The 17,274-nt window shown below is 29.7% G+C and overlaps 1 protein-coding gene across 1 annotated transcript; it reads right to left on the reverse strand.

Moving 5' to 3' along the window:
- Positions 1-7,530: 7,530 nt before the first annotated feature.
- Positions 7,531-12,136, reverse strand: LOC105762767 (nucleobase-ascorbate transporter 4). The gene is made up of 14 exons (XM_012580659.2): positions 11,910-12,136; positions 11,511-11,608; positions 11,254-11,430; positions 11,057-11,157; positions 10,899-10,974; positions 10,494-10,553; positions 9,994-10,178; positions 9,502-9,598; positions 9,163-9,249; positions 9,000-9,058; positions 8,749-8,840; positions 8,475-8,552; positions 8,110-8,270; positions 7,531-8,009 (listed from the first exon to the last, which is right to left on the reverse strand). Exons 1-14 carry the CDS (start codon positions 12,007-12,009, stop codon positions 7,791-7,793), a joined length of 1,590 nt encoding a protein of 529 aa, XP_012436113.1. The 5' UTR covers positions 12,010-12,136; the 3' UTR covers positions 7,531-7,790.
- Between the last annotated feature and the right edge of the window lie 5,138 nt (positions 12,137-17,274).

A 17,274-nucleotide genomic window follows, 5' to 3' on the forward strand; every position in this document is an offset into this window, starting at 1 on the left:
AAGTAATTCCACAACTAATGTACCAAAATAAATCACTCTAAATATGAGATAAAAATAAAAATATTTTCATAAAATAAATAAAAATATAAAACCTTTTACTCGATTTGTAAAATTAAAAGATTTTTCAAATATTGATATATCAAATCTGAGACTCTATTTCAAACAATAATCGAATTTATAATCAAGTTTTGGTTCTATATCTATGATACTAGAGTCGGTTATAATCTAACATGTTAAAAATTTAATATAAATATTTATGTAATATTATTATATAAATATTAAAAGATATATTAAATTAACCATTCATATTTAAAGCGAAAAATAAAATAAAATATAGAAATAACATTTTTAAATATATATATATATATATATATATATATATATAGAGTGTGTATATATATAAATACAAACTTGCATATACAAAAAAGTAGAAAAATTCAATTAATATAAAATTAATGCCATCTTCAAACCTCACTAGATTGCTTCTTCATGTTTATTTGATGATCCGTTCAATGGGAATACAGGATCATTGTTTTGATTTTGTCTGGAGGCTCCTAATGATTTCTTTGTCAAAGGAACATCCTTATAATGTTGTATTTAATTTTTTAAATCCCAAATACCATATTGTTATATCTCATGTAGCGAATCTCATAGACCTCTCAACATATCTTCTGAACCTTACAACTTACACATAGAGTTAGACACATGTCTCCTAATGAAATCAATGACACTGTGAACCTGGGTTCAGTTCGCAAACCGTAACTCGACAAACCTTAGCAAGTGGCACCTCTACTAAGACTATATAAGGACCACCTGGAGGTTAGGGTAATTAATCGCTAATCACTCTAAAACGTCTCATCCTAAAACGAAATATCACCGTCACTGTCCCAAAGTATCAAATCAGACTGTCACGTCAATGATCTTAGGGCACATATCCAAACTTGTCCCCCACTATAAAGGGACCATGCAAACGGCTCATACACACTAACATAGACTCTCCTTTCTGATCTTCCCAGCTTTTCATAGAACAAAAAAAAAAAAAAAACACTTTTTCACACTCCTCCGTTTAACCACTATCTTCTCCCCTGTTCACCTTATTGGTTAATACACATAATTAATAATAATTTAATAAAATTGTAGTACCAAGAATTTGTATTGATATTTGTTCTATAATTTTACACGGTTAAAAATCATGTTATAATCTTATCATTTAGTGAAACTCGATATAATTATATAATTCAATTCAAATTTTTTAAGAATAAAATGTTAATATCTCTTTCAAATATTCTAAACCATTTCCTCTTATGAGAAATCATCTTAAAAGAATGTCACATTTTGATTTTGACTTTGGATTATTGAGAAACGTTTTGAATTACATATGGTAAGGGTCTAGCGGGTGTAAACAGCAGGCAAAGGAAAGGAAGGGCGGGGCTAAGCCTCTAAATGCAAATAAGAAATCTAGTCGCCTTGTATGGATGGAGTATGACTGAGTCCCACTTCAGCACTGAGCATGCGGTGGCGTCTTTACGTTACCACGTTGATGTCCACCAATTGGTCCCATCCTTCAAGCGCTAGCTTGAATTAAACTTATTTATTACTCGAGATATTTGTCTCAATTTAAAGGCATATCCGAAATTTAAGAGAATTTGAGTAAGAATATTAAATCTGAAAAATAGACTTTGTGAAAAAATTAGGCCCAATTAAGAAATGAGACAGGCCTGAGCTTGAACATTTGTTTTATGTTATGTTATTTTTATATACTATATAATTTATAACACATAAAATTTAAATCTATAATAATATATAATACTACTGCTATTATGTAAACATTAAAAATTATTAAGGTGACTTTGTATAAAATTTTAATAAATAAAATTATTAAGTATTAAATTAAAATAATATAAATATATATTTTTAAAATAATATGAATAGGTCTAAAATGAATTTGGGTTAACCGTTTATAAATATGAACGATTTGGACAAAAATTAGGCCCATATTTCAGGTCGGGCCAAGTTTAAACAAGCACAAAACATTTTAAAATCATGCATAAACCTGACTCAACCCGAACCATGAATACCTCTAACCTCAACCACATGATAGTTTTCCTTTTTTAATCACATATGATATATGAATAAATAATTTGGAAAAAAGTACTCAAACCTTAAGGTTTAACAAAAAAAAAAAGAAGTATTCACCCTGTTATACTTTGAAAAAGGAATTTCTTTATTAAAATTCATTAACCCTAGTGTTTATCCATTAAATAAATTTTAAATAAAAGATAGTTTTATCTTTTATTAATTTATTATTATTTTATTATTTTCAATCTTTATATTTAATAATTTGGAATTAAAATAATACAAATTTAATTAGTTATGAAAATATTTTACTTAATATTAAATTAAATTATTAGTTGCATTATATTATAATATAATCATATGTTAAATATGTAAGTTTTTTTTTTTAAGTTACACATATAATTACATTAGTAAATATAAAAAATACATGTGAATAATTATAACTAGGGTTAACCATTATGAATTATAATCAAACTAATAACCATAATAAAATTATAGAGGATCCACATATTGTGGGACATAAACAATAATAAATATAAACTGAGAGCCCAAGATGATTTAGACACAGTAAGACTCAAACATGGTATCCTAAAATTTCCAGGTCCTTAACCTTGCCAATAAGCTAAGGCCTAATTGGATGTAAGTTTTTTTTTTCTTTTTCAAAGGTAAACTACCTAGTTGGTCATTCAAATTTTAGGGTTTGGGCAAAATGAAATTCTTGTAATTTCGTTACACAAGCGTTAAATTTCTAACGACGGTTAACTTTACACACCACATCATATTTACACTTTTATTTTGGTCACCCGACGTTTAGGTCGCTTTCATTTTGGTCACTCAAAAAATATTCTTTTTAAGTATTGATTGGGTAAAGAAAATTAAGGATTAAAGTAAAAAAACGGTATAAACTAAAATAATATACAAAAATTATCAAATCGTACTTGTTTCTCCCATGGTCAAAAATTCTAAATTTCTTTTTTTATATTAAATTTTAAATTTCAAAACATCAAAATAAATAAAACAAATTGTTGAAAATTTTTACCTCTTAATAAAATTTAATTTATTTTGATGTTTTGAAATTTAAAATTTCAATATTTAAAAAATAGAACTTTCGGCTAGGGATAAACAAGTACATTTTGACAACTTTTAATACGTTATTTTAGTTTCTATTGTTTTTTCACTTTAATCTTTTTACCCAGTCAATACTTTAAAAAAATATGTTTTTAGGTGAACAAAATGAAAGCGGCTTGGAAGTTGAATGACTAAAATGAAAATGTAAATATGATGTAGCATGTATAGTTAACCGCAGTTAGAGATTTAACGATTGGGTGACTAAAATTAAAGTTGCTTAAAAGTTGGGTGACAAAATTGTAAAGATTTCATTTTGAGTGACCAAAATGAAATCTCCCTAAAAGTTGGGTGAGTAGTTTATCCTTTAAAAAGATGTTACCAACAATAATTATGTTGTCTTTTATCTTTTTTTAAATATTTTTTTATACAAATACATGATAAATATTTAAAATTTAAAATTATAATTTTAACTTTGAGATGAATTTAGTTTATATATTTTTAATTTTATATTTTAATCAATTTCTTTTCATTAGAATATTCTAAATAATGATAACTAATTATTTTACATAAAAGTAATTTAATGAATTAGTTAATATATAACTGAATCAAATATAAATTTTAAATATTTATTTTAAATAAAGTCAAATACATTTTTTTTAAAAGAAGATAAATATATTTCATTTTTAGCAATTAAATATATAATTAAACTTTTATTTTAAATAATTAAAATAAACTAAATATAAAATACATAGATGGTATAATTATCTCTTTTTAAAAATAAATTTGCTTAGTAAATATATCTCAAAAGAGTTTATAAATTTTTTATAAACCTCCCACAACAATAAAATTTTATTACCTAATTTTTATAATCTTTGTTAATCGGATAAATCAATAGCAAGATTAGTGATTATTCACAATAGTACATGGTTGACTATATAAGGATTATATTTTATGATAGGCTTTCCTCTTCCTCTCTACTCTTTTATTATTTGAACCTTGAGAAATGAAAGCTTCCTTCACTCTACCAATTTTCTTCTTCTTAGCATACTCTATCTTCATTTCTTTAGTAAGAGATGCATTGGTCCTTCTACGAGATGTAAAGCTAGGTAGCAACTACCACAGGCTCGTCAGGCTCGTCATCATGACCCACTATTGGCTCTCATTGATCTTCTACAACAACAATTTCTTCAACAAATTGTTGGGCATTAGAATAAATCTCAATAGGATTTTACTAGATGGTTGCATCAACTAGTTGATCAAGCTAGGTATCTTAATAAAGATAGGTGGTTCAACTAACAAACGATAAATTTTCTCCACTTCTTTGTTAATTCTTTTAGTAGATTCTTCAAAAATCTTAGCATTCTCAGCTGCAATTGTGTTTTTGAGGCAGAATAAAAAAGAAACATCGATACGGTAATCAACAAGAGGCTCTTACTGAGTAGGAGGATTACCTTCTTGTTTATCGCCTTGCTTAGTTGCAATTGACGATAGATATGGCTACATTCTCTTGAGTTTTTTCTTAAGGTATCTTAAAAGGACTTCTTTCACCATTTTCCATGCGACTTATGATTACCTTTAAGAACTTTTAGATGAAGAGAGGCTTGATGTTTTGGTAAGCTTAACATGAGTTATGCCTAATTTCTTGCAATTGGTAGTAGTGTTTCTTAAAGATGGAGATTTTTTGGATTTTGAAGATTAAATGCAAGAATCAGAGAGAATTTGCTATCTTTAGGGTTGTAAAGTAAGAGATTAATGACAATTAAAGCTCAATCTTCTAACTTAAATACCCAAAATATTTCAGTGAAATTTTCCCTCCAAAATAAGGAAATTGAATTTTGGTGTAAAAATACCTTTCAAAATAAAAACAAGGAACTAAAGTTTTAACAAAAATTGGTTTAATACTAAATGATACTTAAGATTGAGTTATAGTGTCGTGCATTGGGTTCCAAGTCTATAACACCCCACACCCAACCTGATCACCGGATTCGAACGTGTGAAGTCACATTACGTCACCGAAGCAACTCAAGCTATTATAACACAAATGCAATCAATCCATTCATCAAAATAGTTCATATACATGCAATTATACAATCATTGATTTCATTTCATCAATTTATGGGGTTATATGGGTTAATTTTCAGAGTTAGGACTCATATCCAAACATAAAAGTCAAACTTCAACTATATGTCTAGAGAGAGGTGTCCCCATGTCTCGAGACATGTTATAAATTATTTTAAAATTTTTAGCTTCAAAGTTAACATGTCTCGAGACACTACATGTTGTATCTCAAAGCAAGGTCCTTTATGTCTCGAGACTAGGTTTCAAAGTAGACATACTTGATCGTGAAATCATAGGCAACCTTCATTGTTGATACTAAAATCCCCAGATTCACCTTGCTTGACTAATTTTCTTTTATCGATTAGCTTAACATCTGAAAGTTATGCCTCTCGAATCCGCTCAATTAAATTCAATTTCGTTACTAATTCAGCCGGTAATCCACCATCATTACACAAGCTCAAATGAGTAAACATGGATTGAAATTCAACTATGGACTCCCAACTAGAAGCATTAGCAACAACATTTGTCTTTCCAAGATGATAATATATCATGTAGTCATGAGATTTCGGCAACTCGATCCACCTGTGTTGTCTCAATTTTAACTAATTTTGGGTGAGGAGACTTTTATGGTTAGTGTAAATATGACACTTCTCACCATACAGGTAATGCCGCTAGATTTTCAATACAAATACAACTGTGACCAACTCGAAATCGTGAGTCAAATAATTATGCTTTCAACTGTCTTGAAGCATACATAATTACTTTCTTATCTTGCATCAACACACAACCCATACCATAGACTGAAGATTACATGGATTGAAGATTACAAAGTCTTTCCTCGATTCCGGCAAACTTAACGCTAGAGTCAGTATCAACATCTTTTTAAGCTTCTCAAAATTGTCTTGACATTTATCGCTCTAGAAAAATGACTTATTGTTCTATAACAATCAAGTCATCGGCAGAGCTATTTTGGAGAAGCCCTGAACGAATCGTCGATAATATTCAACTAGGCCCAAAAAACTCCAAACCTCTAAAACATTCTTTAACGGCTTCCACTAAACTATCATTAATTTGGTTTATTTATTCGATAGTCCTTAGTTTAATTTCTAACTAGCTCATTTTTATATTCCTCAATTAAAAATTTAATAGTAGTTAAACTTTTGCAATTTAGTCCATGTATGATTTTTAATAATTTATTTAATTCAATAACACTTAATAATTCGACTTTCGCGATCCGTACTTGAATCTTAATTATTCTATTTTAATAATTTACTAACTCAACTCAATAAATCTAATCCAAAATTGAATTTTTTGACACTACTATGAATCAAGCCGTTACAAAGTCAAACTTGACGCACTCCAACAGCATCCCTTAGCGTTTCAAACTTGATAGCTTCAAGGCTCTTGGAAAATAGGTTTCCCAATTGGTTTTCAAAGGAAACATGCTTCAATTCAATGACTTCATTCTCTACTAATTCTCTGATAAAGTGATGACTCATACCAATGTGTTTGGTCCTTAATGAAGCACTAGATTCTTCTAAATATTGATTACATTGGAGTTGTCACAGTAGATAGTTAAAACTGGTAGTGCAATTCCAAATTTTCAAGTATTTGCCTCATCATCAATTGTTGTGCATAAAAGCTTTCAAAATCTAATTGGTAAGGTTTTATGCATAGATGTAGGGGCATTTGCAACTAAATCTAGTAATTATCGAAGTATGATGGATAGTTTACTCTACTTAACTGCTAGTAGACTCGACTTATGTTTTAGTTTGGGAGTTTGTGCAAGGTATCAATCCAATATTAAAGTATCACATTTGAAGGTTATAAAGGAATGATATATTGGACCTTAGTATTTAGCTTTATAAGGACACCAACATGAGTATGGTTGGCTTCAATGATATATATATATATAAACATTATCTCAGCAGTATTTAAATTACTAAATCTTAGAAATATAAAATGATCAACTCTTAAGTAATCTTTAGAACTCAAACAAAAGAATGACAGTATGAAATCAATGGGAAAGACTGAAAATGGAAGGCTAGAGTTTTCTTTATAAAAAGAAACTGATCTTAAGTGAATCAACCACCAAACCAATCATTTGAACAATATTGTCTAATACATGTGCTGATTTTAAATTTACAGTTGACGTTATATCCAGATGGTCAGATTTGGTTTCAGAAAAATAAAATACAATGGGTGTTAAATGTAACCATTAAGGTTTAGACCCAATAGTATTCCTATTTATTGTTTTCCCTTAACTTATTACTGCATGTTGCCTACCACCCTACCACTCTCCATATATTTTCTGCTCTACACTCAAGATACAAAATGAAAAGATGATCATATAAAAATATAATTATGTCAACATTTAGGGTATATAATGAATTATAACGTATCAAATCTTATAAATATATAGAACTTTAATAACAAAAGAAAATAGCATGAAAAACCACATCTATATGTATGGACTCATAACAATAAAGAAATTGAAATGCAGGATTCCCCAGAAACAGAATGCCTTAAATGATCACTGTTGTCACTGATTTTCAGTATTTGATGAGTATGGTTATTATTGGTGGAGCTTAGAATGAAGGGAAGAACCTATTAAGATTAGCAGGCAAAGAATAGAACTCTTCACTCCTTGTATCCGTATTGAAATTCCTGAACTTTTCCCACCAATGCCTTCCACTATCTCTCCGAACTGAGCTATGCCCGTAGCTGTGGGTGCAATCCAAGAAGAAAGCAACTATGAATCCCACTGTTGCCGGGGATGAGAATATTACTTGCATTACATTGTTGAACTGCAAATAAGCCATAACGAATATCAGCATGTTTAAAACAATCAATGAATGATAAATCTGTTGTTGGGATAGCACATGCATGCAAATCTAACACACTAACCCATGTAGAACGAGTGTGAACAGGGCCATGACCGGATACTAGTAGATATTGGTTGAAATATTGAGGTACGGAGAGGCCCATGAAGACAGAAAATCCAACAATAAACTTAGTCCTGAAGCTGTTCAGGTTGCAAAACTGAAGGAGACCCAGCCCTGCTGAAGCTGCTCAATCATGGTATTTTCAACAATTAAGCCAACTTGCATTAGATTTGGTGGCATATCACATAATTGATGCATATTGAACAGACCCTTTATTACTTTTATTTTTCTGATTAAGTTTTAAGTACTCAATGTGACATGAGTACTTGAACATGAGCACTTAAACTCAGTTGTGTTTGCCAAGAAATATGAAAGGGATACACATACCAACATAAGCAAAGAGGACGCAGTACAGAGCAGCCATAATTGGCAATGGTATTGAAGCCAGAACAGCCCCGAATTTTCCTGTCCATACTCAAATTATGACAATATCAGATCAATCTCTCAGAAATAAGAACCCAAAGACACTAATAAAGTCCTGTTTCGGCTATTGTTTAAGCATTTGCATAAGCTCTTGTGAGTATTATCTTAAATAGAATGAGAACCAATAATAGATTTGGTGCCAACAAGATGGTAGAATATAGAAGATGGATTACCCTACCTAATACAGAAAAGAAAAGCATAAATAAGGCCGAGATTTGAATGACTGTCCGACTCCCAACTCTTGTTAATCCCAAAAGACCTGCATTTTCACTAAATTACAGCAAAATAGCATTAGATAATAGATGACTACTGGTTTCTTTTTTTTTCTTTTTCTTGCTTGCATCAACCATTAATTATTCAAACTAAGAAAACGTCAATTTATTGATTTATATAGATATCAGAAATTTTGGGTAAGTTGATGTTAATTACACTGAAGCAGTGGAGCCACTTCCTGTACCAAATAAACCATCTAGCAAAAGGCCTACTCCCTGGGATCACAAAAAATGAATTAACTGATTAGAACCTGAACTAGTAAAATGAAAAAATCTTAGGAAATGCTGAACAAGAGATAAAGATTCATTTTTGTATTTACCAGCCAGCCAACACCACGGCTAAGCACAGAAGGTGGCATAGGAGTGGCACTCGCATATCTTGATGCTGTAATAAACGTACCTGTAGACTGCCAAAAAGAAGGATATATATACAGAGATGATTCATGAGATTATGCAATGTTTAATTTTCATGCGTTCTGGAACAAAGTTGACAAATTTAGAATGATAATATAGGTCTCGAAGGAAGAAGATATGTCTCAAGAATATCCATAAAGGAAAATTTGAAATTAGTTATAATTGGAACACTTATGGTTTAGCTGATTTATTTATATATTTTCAAAATTCGGAGTATATATCAGTACTAACGTCCCACAACACACCTCAATGATGGCAACAAATGACGCAGCTATGACTGCAACAGCATCTCCAGCGTTAAAACGTGGTCTTCCCCATTGAAATGGATACGGAAACCTTATCCTGTATGTGCAGCAAACCAAAGATTTAGCTAACCTCTAATCGGACTCAACAGTACCCTGAGGCATGGAGGCGAAATGGCAAGTTTCATATATTAGTAATTGAGGGTAAACGATAGAAAAAGCCTCCTACCGTCATATATTATACATGCTAATTGGATATACATAAATATATATATATCTGCCCTGCATATAAGATTACCACTATTAAGATTCAATTTGTGAGTGTGTGGTACTTTTGATCTCTAAATACTATAATAAGCCGGTGTACATGACAGGAAATTGGAGAATACAAATTTGTAAATTACAATATTTTAACATGATCATACAACTGAGAGAAGGGTATGGAAAGTTTGTGCAACCAATATGTCACAACTCAACCTATACATATGACCTTACCAAGGTGCAGCACTGATGAGCCCAGAACGATCAGTACGGCAGCTGAACTGAGTTTGAGGAGCTCTGTTATCATAAGCACCAGCTGCTGTCAAAATTTCTGCAAAAGCCCATATAATCGCAACGGAGAAAAGGATTGCAAAACGTTCAAATATTCCTCTCCTGGATTTCAGGAAATGTGGAACATACTGCAAAGGCATTAATCATAAACCACATCAATTGGAAACTCAAAAAATTAAGTCATCACTAGTTGCAAATTAGTGAGAAGAGAAACAAAGATTATGGTAATGATCATGGCACAAGCAAAGGTGAAATCTAGCCCATCACATAATACCGCACAGATATTAGCAAGTAAGAGAAATACACATCTTGTACGTCTACTATTTTCCCAAAGGAACGTGAATGATACAAATATATAACACAGCAGTTCCATTTTACATGCCCACGGTAATGGCAAATTAAAAAATGTTCTTTGGAACCAAAGGGTTAAGAATGCAGATCACCTGAGATAAGAAAACAACTGCTACCAGTGCCGGGAGTCCGATTTCGATGCATCTGGCCAACTATATGCAACAGGAGAGAAAACAAAAGGGTCACTCGGACAAAAGGAGGGAAACAATTTACAGACACTAATGTAACTTAACAGATGGAATCACCAAACAGACTAAAACTGATAATGTCTTCAAAATTCTAGTAGTTAGTTCGGATTACCACTTATGAAAAATAATACTTGAAAAAGAAAGAACTTAAATAAACATGGTTGTTTTACTTCTGAACAAAAGCAAACTCCCACAAAGAAACTCTGATGTTTCTCAATCAGTAACGAGGCTGAAAACATGTCCTAGTATCTGCTTGGACACAGCTATCCCTTGAGAGCAATGACAAAATGAAGAGTATGATGCTCTTACTTGTGGAAAACCTTGTGCGTAGAGCCCGAGTCCGGTGAGAATCACCAAAGGAATAGCTGCAAGAGGGCTGAAAAACCTAGATCACAACATATCAAAAAAGTCAATGGAACTGCAAAAACAAATCCCAAAATTCAATTATGCATGATGCAGCATCCTACCTCGAAATAATTCTCCAGAAACCAAAGAACCCAATAACCATAGTGAAGAATGATGCAACAATGAGAGATCCTTGTACATCTCTCATGGATGCTTTAAACCTCTGAAAAGATCAAACACTTCCATAAGCATGCATACTAGAGAGGCATTAGTAATTATTAACTGTATTTAGAAGGAAAGAAAGTAGAAAGAAATTAACCCGGTGGGGATCAACGAAGATGCTATATCTCCTGGATAAAGCAATGGAAATGGTCGGGATGATGAAAGCATAAGAACCCCCAATCACCACTGGCAGTCTGCTTCCAAACAATGTTTGCAATAGCGTGTTAATACCCGCAACGAAGAGAACAGTATTTATAACATCAGCTTTCTCCACCTGTTTCTCATCAAAACAAACAAATCGCTTAGCTAAAAAACATAGGCTAAATACCCCAAAAAAATGAATTGCTTTCTTACATTTCCACCCCCCATTAAAGGGACAATGATAGAAGATATGATAACAGTGGTCCCAAGCATTACCAAATAATGCTGAAATCCCAGAAGTACTGCTTCAGCTGCACTTTAAACCAGAAACTCTAAGCCACTTTAGAACATAATGTGTCACAACATACATAAGAAATTCCCTATGAGGCTATCACTCTTTTAGGTTCAAAAAACAGAGTTTGTGAAAGAGTGATCAAGCGTCTTGAGCGAGTTTTTTCGTTACTTGAAACCCACGAAAACCAGAACCTCACAAGGAAAAGATGAAGATGAAGCATTTTCATTCCAGCACGGTTTTCTTTTCCACATAGAAAACCGAATGAAAGTGAAAAAGAAAAGAAAAAGACAAGGAGAGGAAGGTAAAGATGGGCGTACGCCAAGAAGGAGTACTGGAGAGGCAGAAATCAACACCGGGGAGCTGGTCTTTGACAGGGAAAGGCTGAAAGTCATCGGATTTTCCTCCGCCGGCAGCCATTATGTTATTGTCGGAAGAGAAGCTTGATTCTGAATATATATCGTAGGAGAAGCAGGGGAGGGGAGGGAAATGATGGAAAGGAAGGGGAGGAGCATCAAATCAATGCATGTGATGTGGTACTAGGAAGACGTTAGGCGGCCACGTTTTGACTGTAAATAGTCTTATTTGCTTTTCTTTTACTTCTTTTCGTCTTCATTTAATTTATTCAACTTGCAATTAGCTTAGCTATCATCAACCATAATCCCACAATTCAACTTTAGGGTGAGTTTGAATAGGCGGTGCATTTACCTGCGATTAGTGTAAAAACAACGGTGGCGGTGAGATTAGACACTATAGTGATACTGTAGCGTGAGACAAAAAGTAAACTAAACGCACCGCACCGCACTCAATCGTCCATCCAAACCCACTCTTAGACTCACACATAATTATTTTGGGGAAAAAAAATACCATATCTCATATCTAATTGTCTCGTTTTTATGTCAGTCATAAAAATGGACTAAATATTACTCGTCTTTCTAATTAAATGTTCAAATTTTTTATTTTATATCTAATTATTTTAAAATATATATTTTTGTTCATGTTATTATATTAATAATCAAACATAAAAAAAGTTAAAATTAAAAGCAATAATACAGCAAAACCTTACAACAAAAAAGTTAGGAAGTTTCCATTTGATTGTATAATATTAACTGAAATTATTACTAAAAATAAGACAGTTTCTTTGTATTGCAAAGGAGTAAGCATTAAGCAAATCTATCCACCAATTTATAGCTTATTCGTAAGGACGTCCTACCCAATATTGTTCGCCTATTAACCTCGACCAATAAATTTATTAAAATATGTTTAATTATTTGGGGAAACTATTAAAATAGTCAATTTTATTTACGTCATGTTAAGTTTTAGTCACTTACGTTAACGTGTTGTAACATTTTAGTCACTGAGCCGTTAATTGCCATTAACAGTGTAATGGTAAGTCGACGTGGCACGTTAAATCATCATTTCAAACAAAAATTTTAGGTTAAGTTATACAATTGGTCCTCATATTTTTTTGTTTTAAGCTATTTAATTTTTTTCTTTTATGTTCTTTTAACTTTCCTTTGTTTTTTTTTTCATTCTCTTCTGCTTCTTCCTCTGTTTTTTTCCCTCCTCCATCTCTTTTAATGTAGTTTTTCTATGTTTTTCATTTGTTAAAACTAAATGGGAAGAAGAAAAGGAAAAGAAAAAAAATTAAATTGTTCAAAAAATTTAAAGTATAGGGACTAGTTTTAACAAATAGAAAACATAGAAAAATTACGTTAGAAGAGATGAAGAAGAGAGAAAAACAAAGGGAGAAGCAGAAGAGACTAGGAAATAAAGAAAACGAAAACGAAAGTTAAAAGAACATAAAAGAAAAAATTAAATTGCTCAAAAAACGAAAAAAATATGAAGACTAATTGTATAATTTAATCAAAAAAAAATGTAAAATTATTTCAAATTTAGAATAAACCCATATAATATTAAAAAAATATATTATTATTTTGTTTTTATTGGTTAGGTTTACCAAAACAAACTAACCTATGGAAACTGGATAAATCCTGGTCGTGAAATTAATGCCACTTTTTTCGTTTGCCCCATTGACCCAAATTCAAAATATATATATATATATATATAAATTTGCATCATTAGGTAAAGGTCGTCTATGGAAGGTGACCCAACCTTTTTTCTTGGGTTGGCTTTGTAAAATGTAACTCGTAAACGACAATCTTCATAAGGGTGATTTATTAAGAGATTAATCCATCCAACTTTAGTTTGTTGTGACAAATGTATTACCCTTGACTAAACCCATTTTAATTTTCTCTTCAAAACAGTTAACAAATCTGTGAGTAATGCGATTGTGTGTTAGCTCGATTTATATGGGTATTATTGTCAGTATAGAAGGTTATAAATTCAAGTGCGATGAAACACATTATTCTCCTATTTATGGGTTGAAGAAATAGAGAGGCCATGGGTAGTTTTAAACAGGCATAAATCTCAAAACTATGCATGAAATTTTGATTTGATCCAATTCTTGTAAATTATTAACACATTATTGATATAATATCATTTTATGTTTATATATTGTATACATAAATAATTATATTTATCCAATATAAAAACAGATTGATTTATTTATTTCTTTAAATGTGTATGATTAAATTAAAATTAAAGTTTCAAGTATATATTCGAACCGCAATTAGAGTTTCACGTGTATAATTACACCAAAATAAAGTTCATGTATACAATTGCACATTAAATCAAAGTTTATGTATAATTTTAAGATTTATCTCTTCTAAACAAATATGACCAAAACCTATAATAAGATTATTAAGTAGTAATAAAATGTCGATTTTATTTTGGTTGTATTCATACTAGATTTTGGACATGTGAATTAAAAGTTTTTGGTTAAAATATGCTTCAAGTCTCTGTACTTTTTATATATGTAAAATTAAGTCCTTTTATTTTTATTTCAAAAATTTAATCCTTCTATTTTAGGATTTAAAATGGATAAATATAATAATTGCATATGAACTTTGTTTCAATGTGCAATTTCATACATAATTTTGATTTGGTGCAATTATATACATGAAATTTTATTTGCTATTCAAATGAGTACAAAATCAAAGTTTATCCCATTTAAAAGCATAAGTATAATTGTTTACATCGTTAAAATTGTTTTGTTAAATTCAAGCTCATTACAATGTTAATCTTTTGTTACATGACAACCGAGCAGTATTTCTTTTATTTCAAAGTGTTACACCAGTGAATTTAACATAAAAATTTAATAGTGTTAACAATCGGATTTGAATTTTAAAATATGAAAAGTTAAGGGATTAATTTTCAATTGTAAGTAGAATACAAGGACTTAGAGTATATTTTAACCAAAATCTTTTCTTATCTCGATACCATGAAAAAAATGATACTTACAAAAATTATGAAAATGAATTCGAATTTGAGATTTGTTGAAAGATTCGAACTCACTCATTTCCGATTTAATTAACAAAATTATATGTTTAAATTTTTAAAAAATTTGAATTCGGAAAAAAAATCCTAACATAAAATATATTAATTCGAAAAAAAATATGAAAAAAATTAAATTTTAAAAAATAATAATAAGTAAAATCCAAAACCCCCCAAAGTCTCCCATATGCCAACTCTGAAACTCTGTTTGCTAATGTATGGGCGGGCTTTAAAGACTGCTATTCTCTTTTTGAGGCCCAAATGAGCGTAAGCAACCTTTTCTTCCGCCACCAAACAGTTTAAAATTAAATATTTTAGTCACTCTTCTATTAATTTTTCTTGATTGATTTTATAATAAATTTAGCTTAATAATTGAAAAAATGTCTCAATCCCCGAATCTTCGTAATGTTCCGAGATCCTCGGATTTTTCTGTCATTCGACTATCTGTAACACGGTTACAAGACATGCGGGGAAACGATTATGCAACCAGAAGCTCACCGTGGGGAGAATGACAACTGATTTTAGACTAGAATAAGATTTATTCTAGTATTCCTACTAAATAATTTTGATTCAACCACGTTTTTAAAGTTCAAATTTTGTCGATTTGATTAGAATTTGAATTAAAGTGATAAATTTTGTAAATATTGATAGTTAAATTTGTTAAATTTTTATATTTAGCATCGATTACTAGAATGTGTCAACGTTAGAAAGCTAAATTTGTTATAAAATCAATAAAGTCACGTTAACTTTCTTCACTCATCTAATGGTAACGAACATGAGAGTGACTAAACTTTTAAGTGACCAAAATAAAACGAAATCAATAATTTAGTGACCATATTTGTATTTTACCCTTTCAACATGTAAACATATTGTTTTCAAACTTATATTCCTTAATAAATTATATATTCTAAAACATATTTTAACTTATATTTAAATATTATCTTAAAACTATTTTCCAAACAAATCTAATGCAAAAAAAAAGTTATAAAATTGAATAATTATTGCAAATTTAAACTATGATGAGTAAAATTCTTGTAAAAATAAAATCTCTCCAAAATAAGCGAAAATTTTGCATTCTCTTTGTTAAAAATAAGTCATGGGAGCAACTAAATTTTACCTATTGAAATTAGTTTATTATTATTTCATATACTAAAACACGTGAAAAATAATACTCCTACTAAATGTAGGATTAATGATTTAAATTGAGGTATAAAATTAATAATAATAATAATAATAGAAGGACCAAATTAAAGTATAGGATTAAATCCCGAATTGAATATAATATAGAGATTAGAATAATAAATTAACATATTATTTTAGGGGTTAAAATATGTTATAGATATTTGTACTCTTCACAAATTTGAAATTTAATTCTGTATTTTTATTTCTAAGAATTTAGTCCATTTACTTTTCAGATTTCAAAATTCAGATTAAATTATTAACACATTAATTTTTTGGTTAAATTTGTTGGTGACATCTTAAAATAAAAAAAATACACTTGATAGCAATGTAACTAAAAAATGATGTTGTAATAAAGCTAAATTTATCAAAATAATTTTCACACATGAACTTAAATTTTAAAAAGTAAAAATATTAAATTTTTAAAAATAAAAATGTAAGGACTAAATTCTAAATTTACTAAAAGTATAATATGATATATTCTACCTTGAAAAATATGGAGAAAATTAAAACATTCGAACTTAAACATTTACAAATTTTCTGCAGGATTGTAATTTAAATTATTTAATTTTAAAAAATTATAAAATTATTAAAATATATAAATACTCTTCTAATAAAATTTATTATTTTATAAATTTTGAATTTTAGCTTTTTTTTCAACTATTGCGAATAAATTCGGTCATCATTAAAAATAAAGTTACTTATTTTTAAAAAAATTAATTATTTTTGAAATTGACTTTTACATAAAATTAATATGATTACATGTCCACTCTTTAAATTGGGTTGATGATTTTTTGTGAAATTATAAGAGTAAAAATTCGAATGTTAAATTATGCTCTAAGTCCTTATACACTTTGTACATTTAAAATTTAATTACTCTTATTTTTAGGTATATAGTCCTCTACCGTTGAGATTTAAAAATTCAAGTCCAGTTGTTACCACCATTAAATTTCTTTTATTAAATTCTCTGGTGTGACATTTTGAAATGAAAAAAAATTATTTGATAGTCATATAATAATAAAAATAAGGTTAAAAATCTGATTAGAATTTTTCCTAAAACACTCATTCAAAGCCGTCATAATAAAATAATTTTTTTGTTGGAATAATTTT

This window comes from Gossypium raimondii, chromosome 12 (assembly GCF_025698545.1).
Source record: "Gossypium raimondii isolate GPD5lz chromosome 12, ASM2569854v1, whole genome shotgun sequence".
Classification (NCBI taxonomy): Eukaryota; Viridiplantae; Streptophyta; class Magnoliopsida; order Malvales; family Malvaceae; genus Gossypium; species Gossypium raimondii.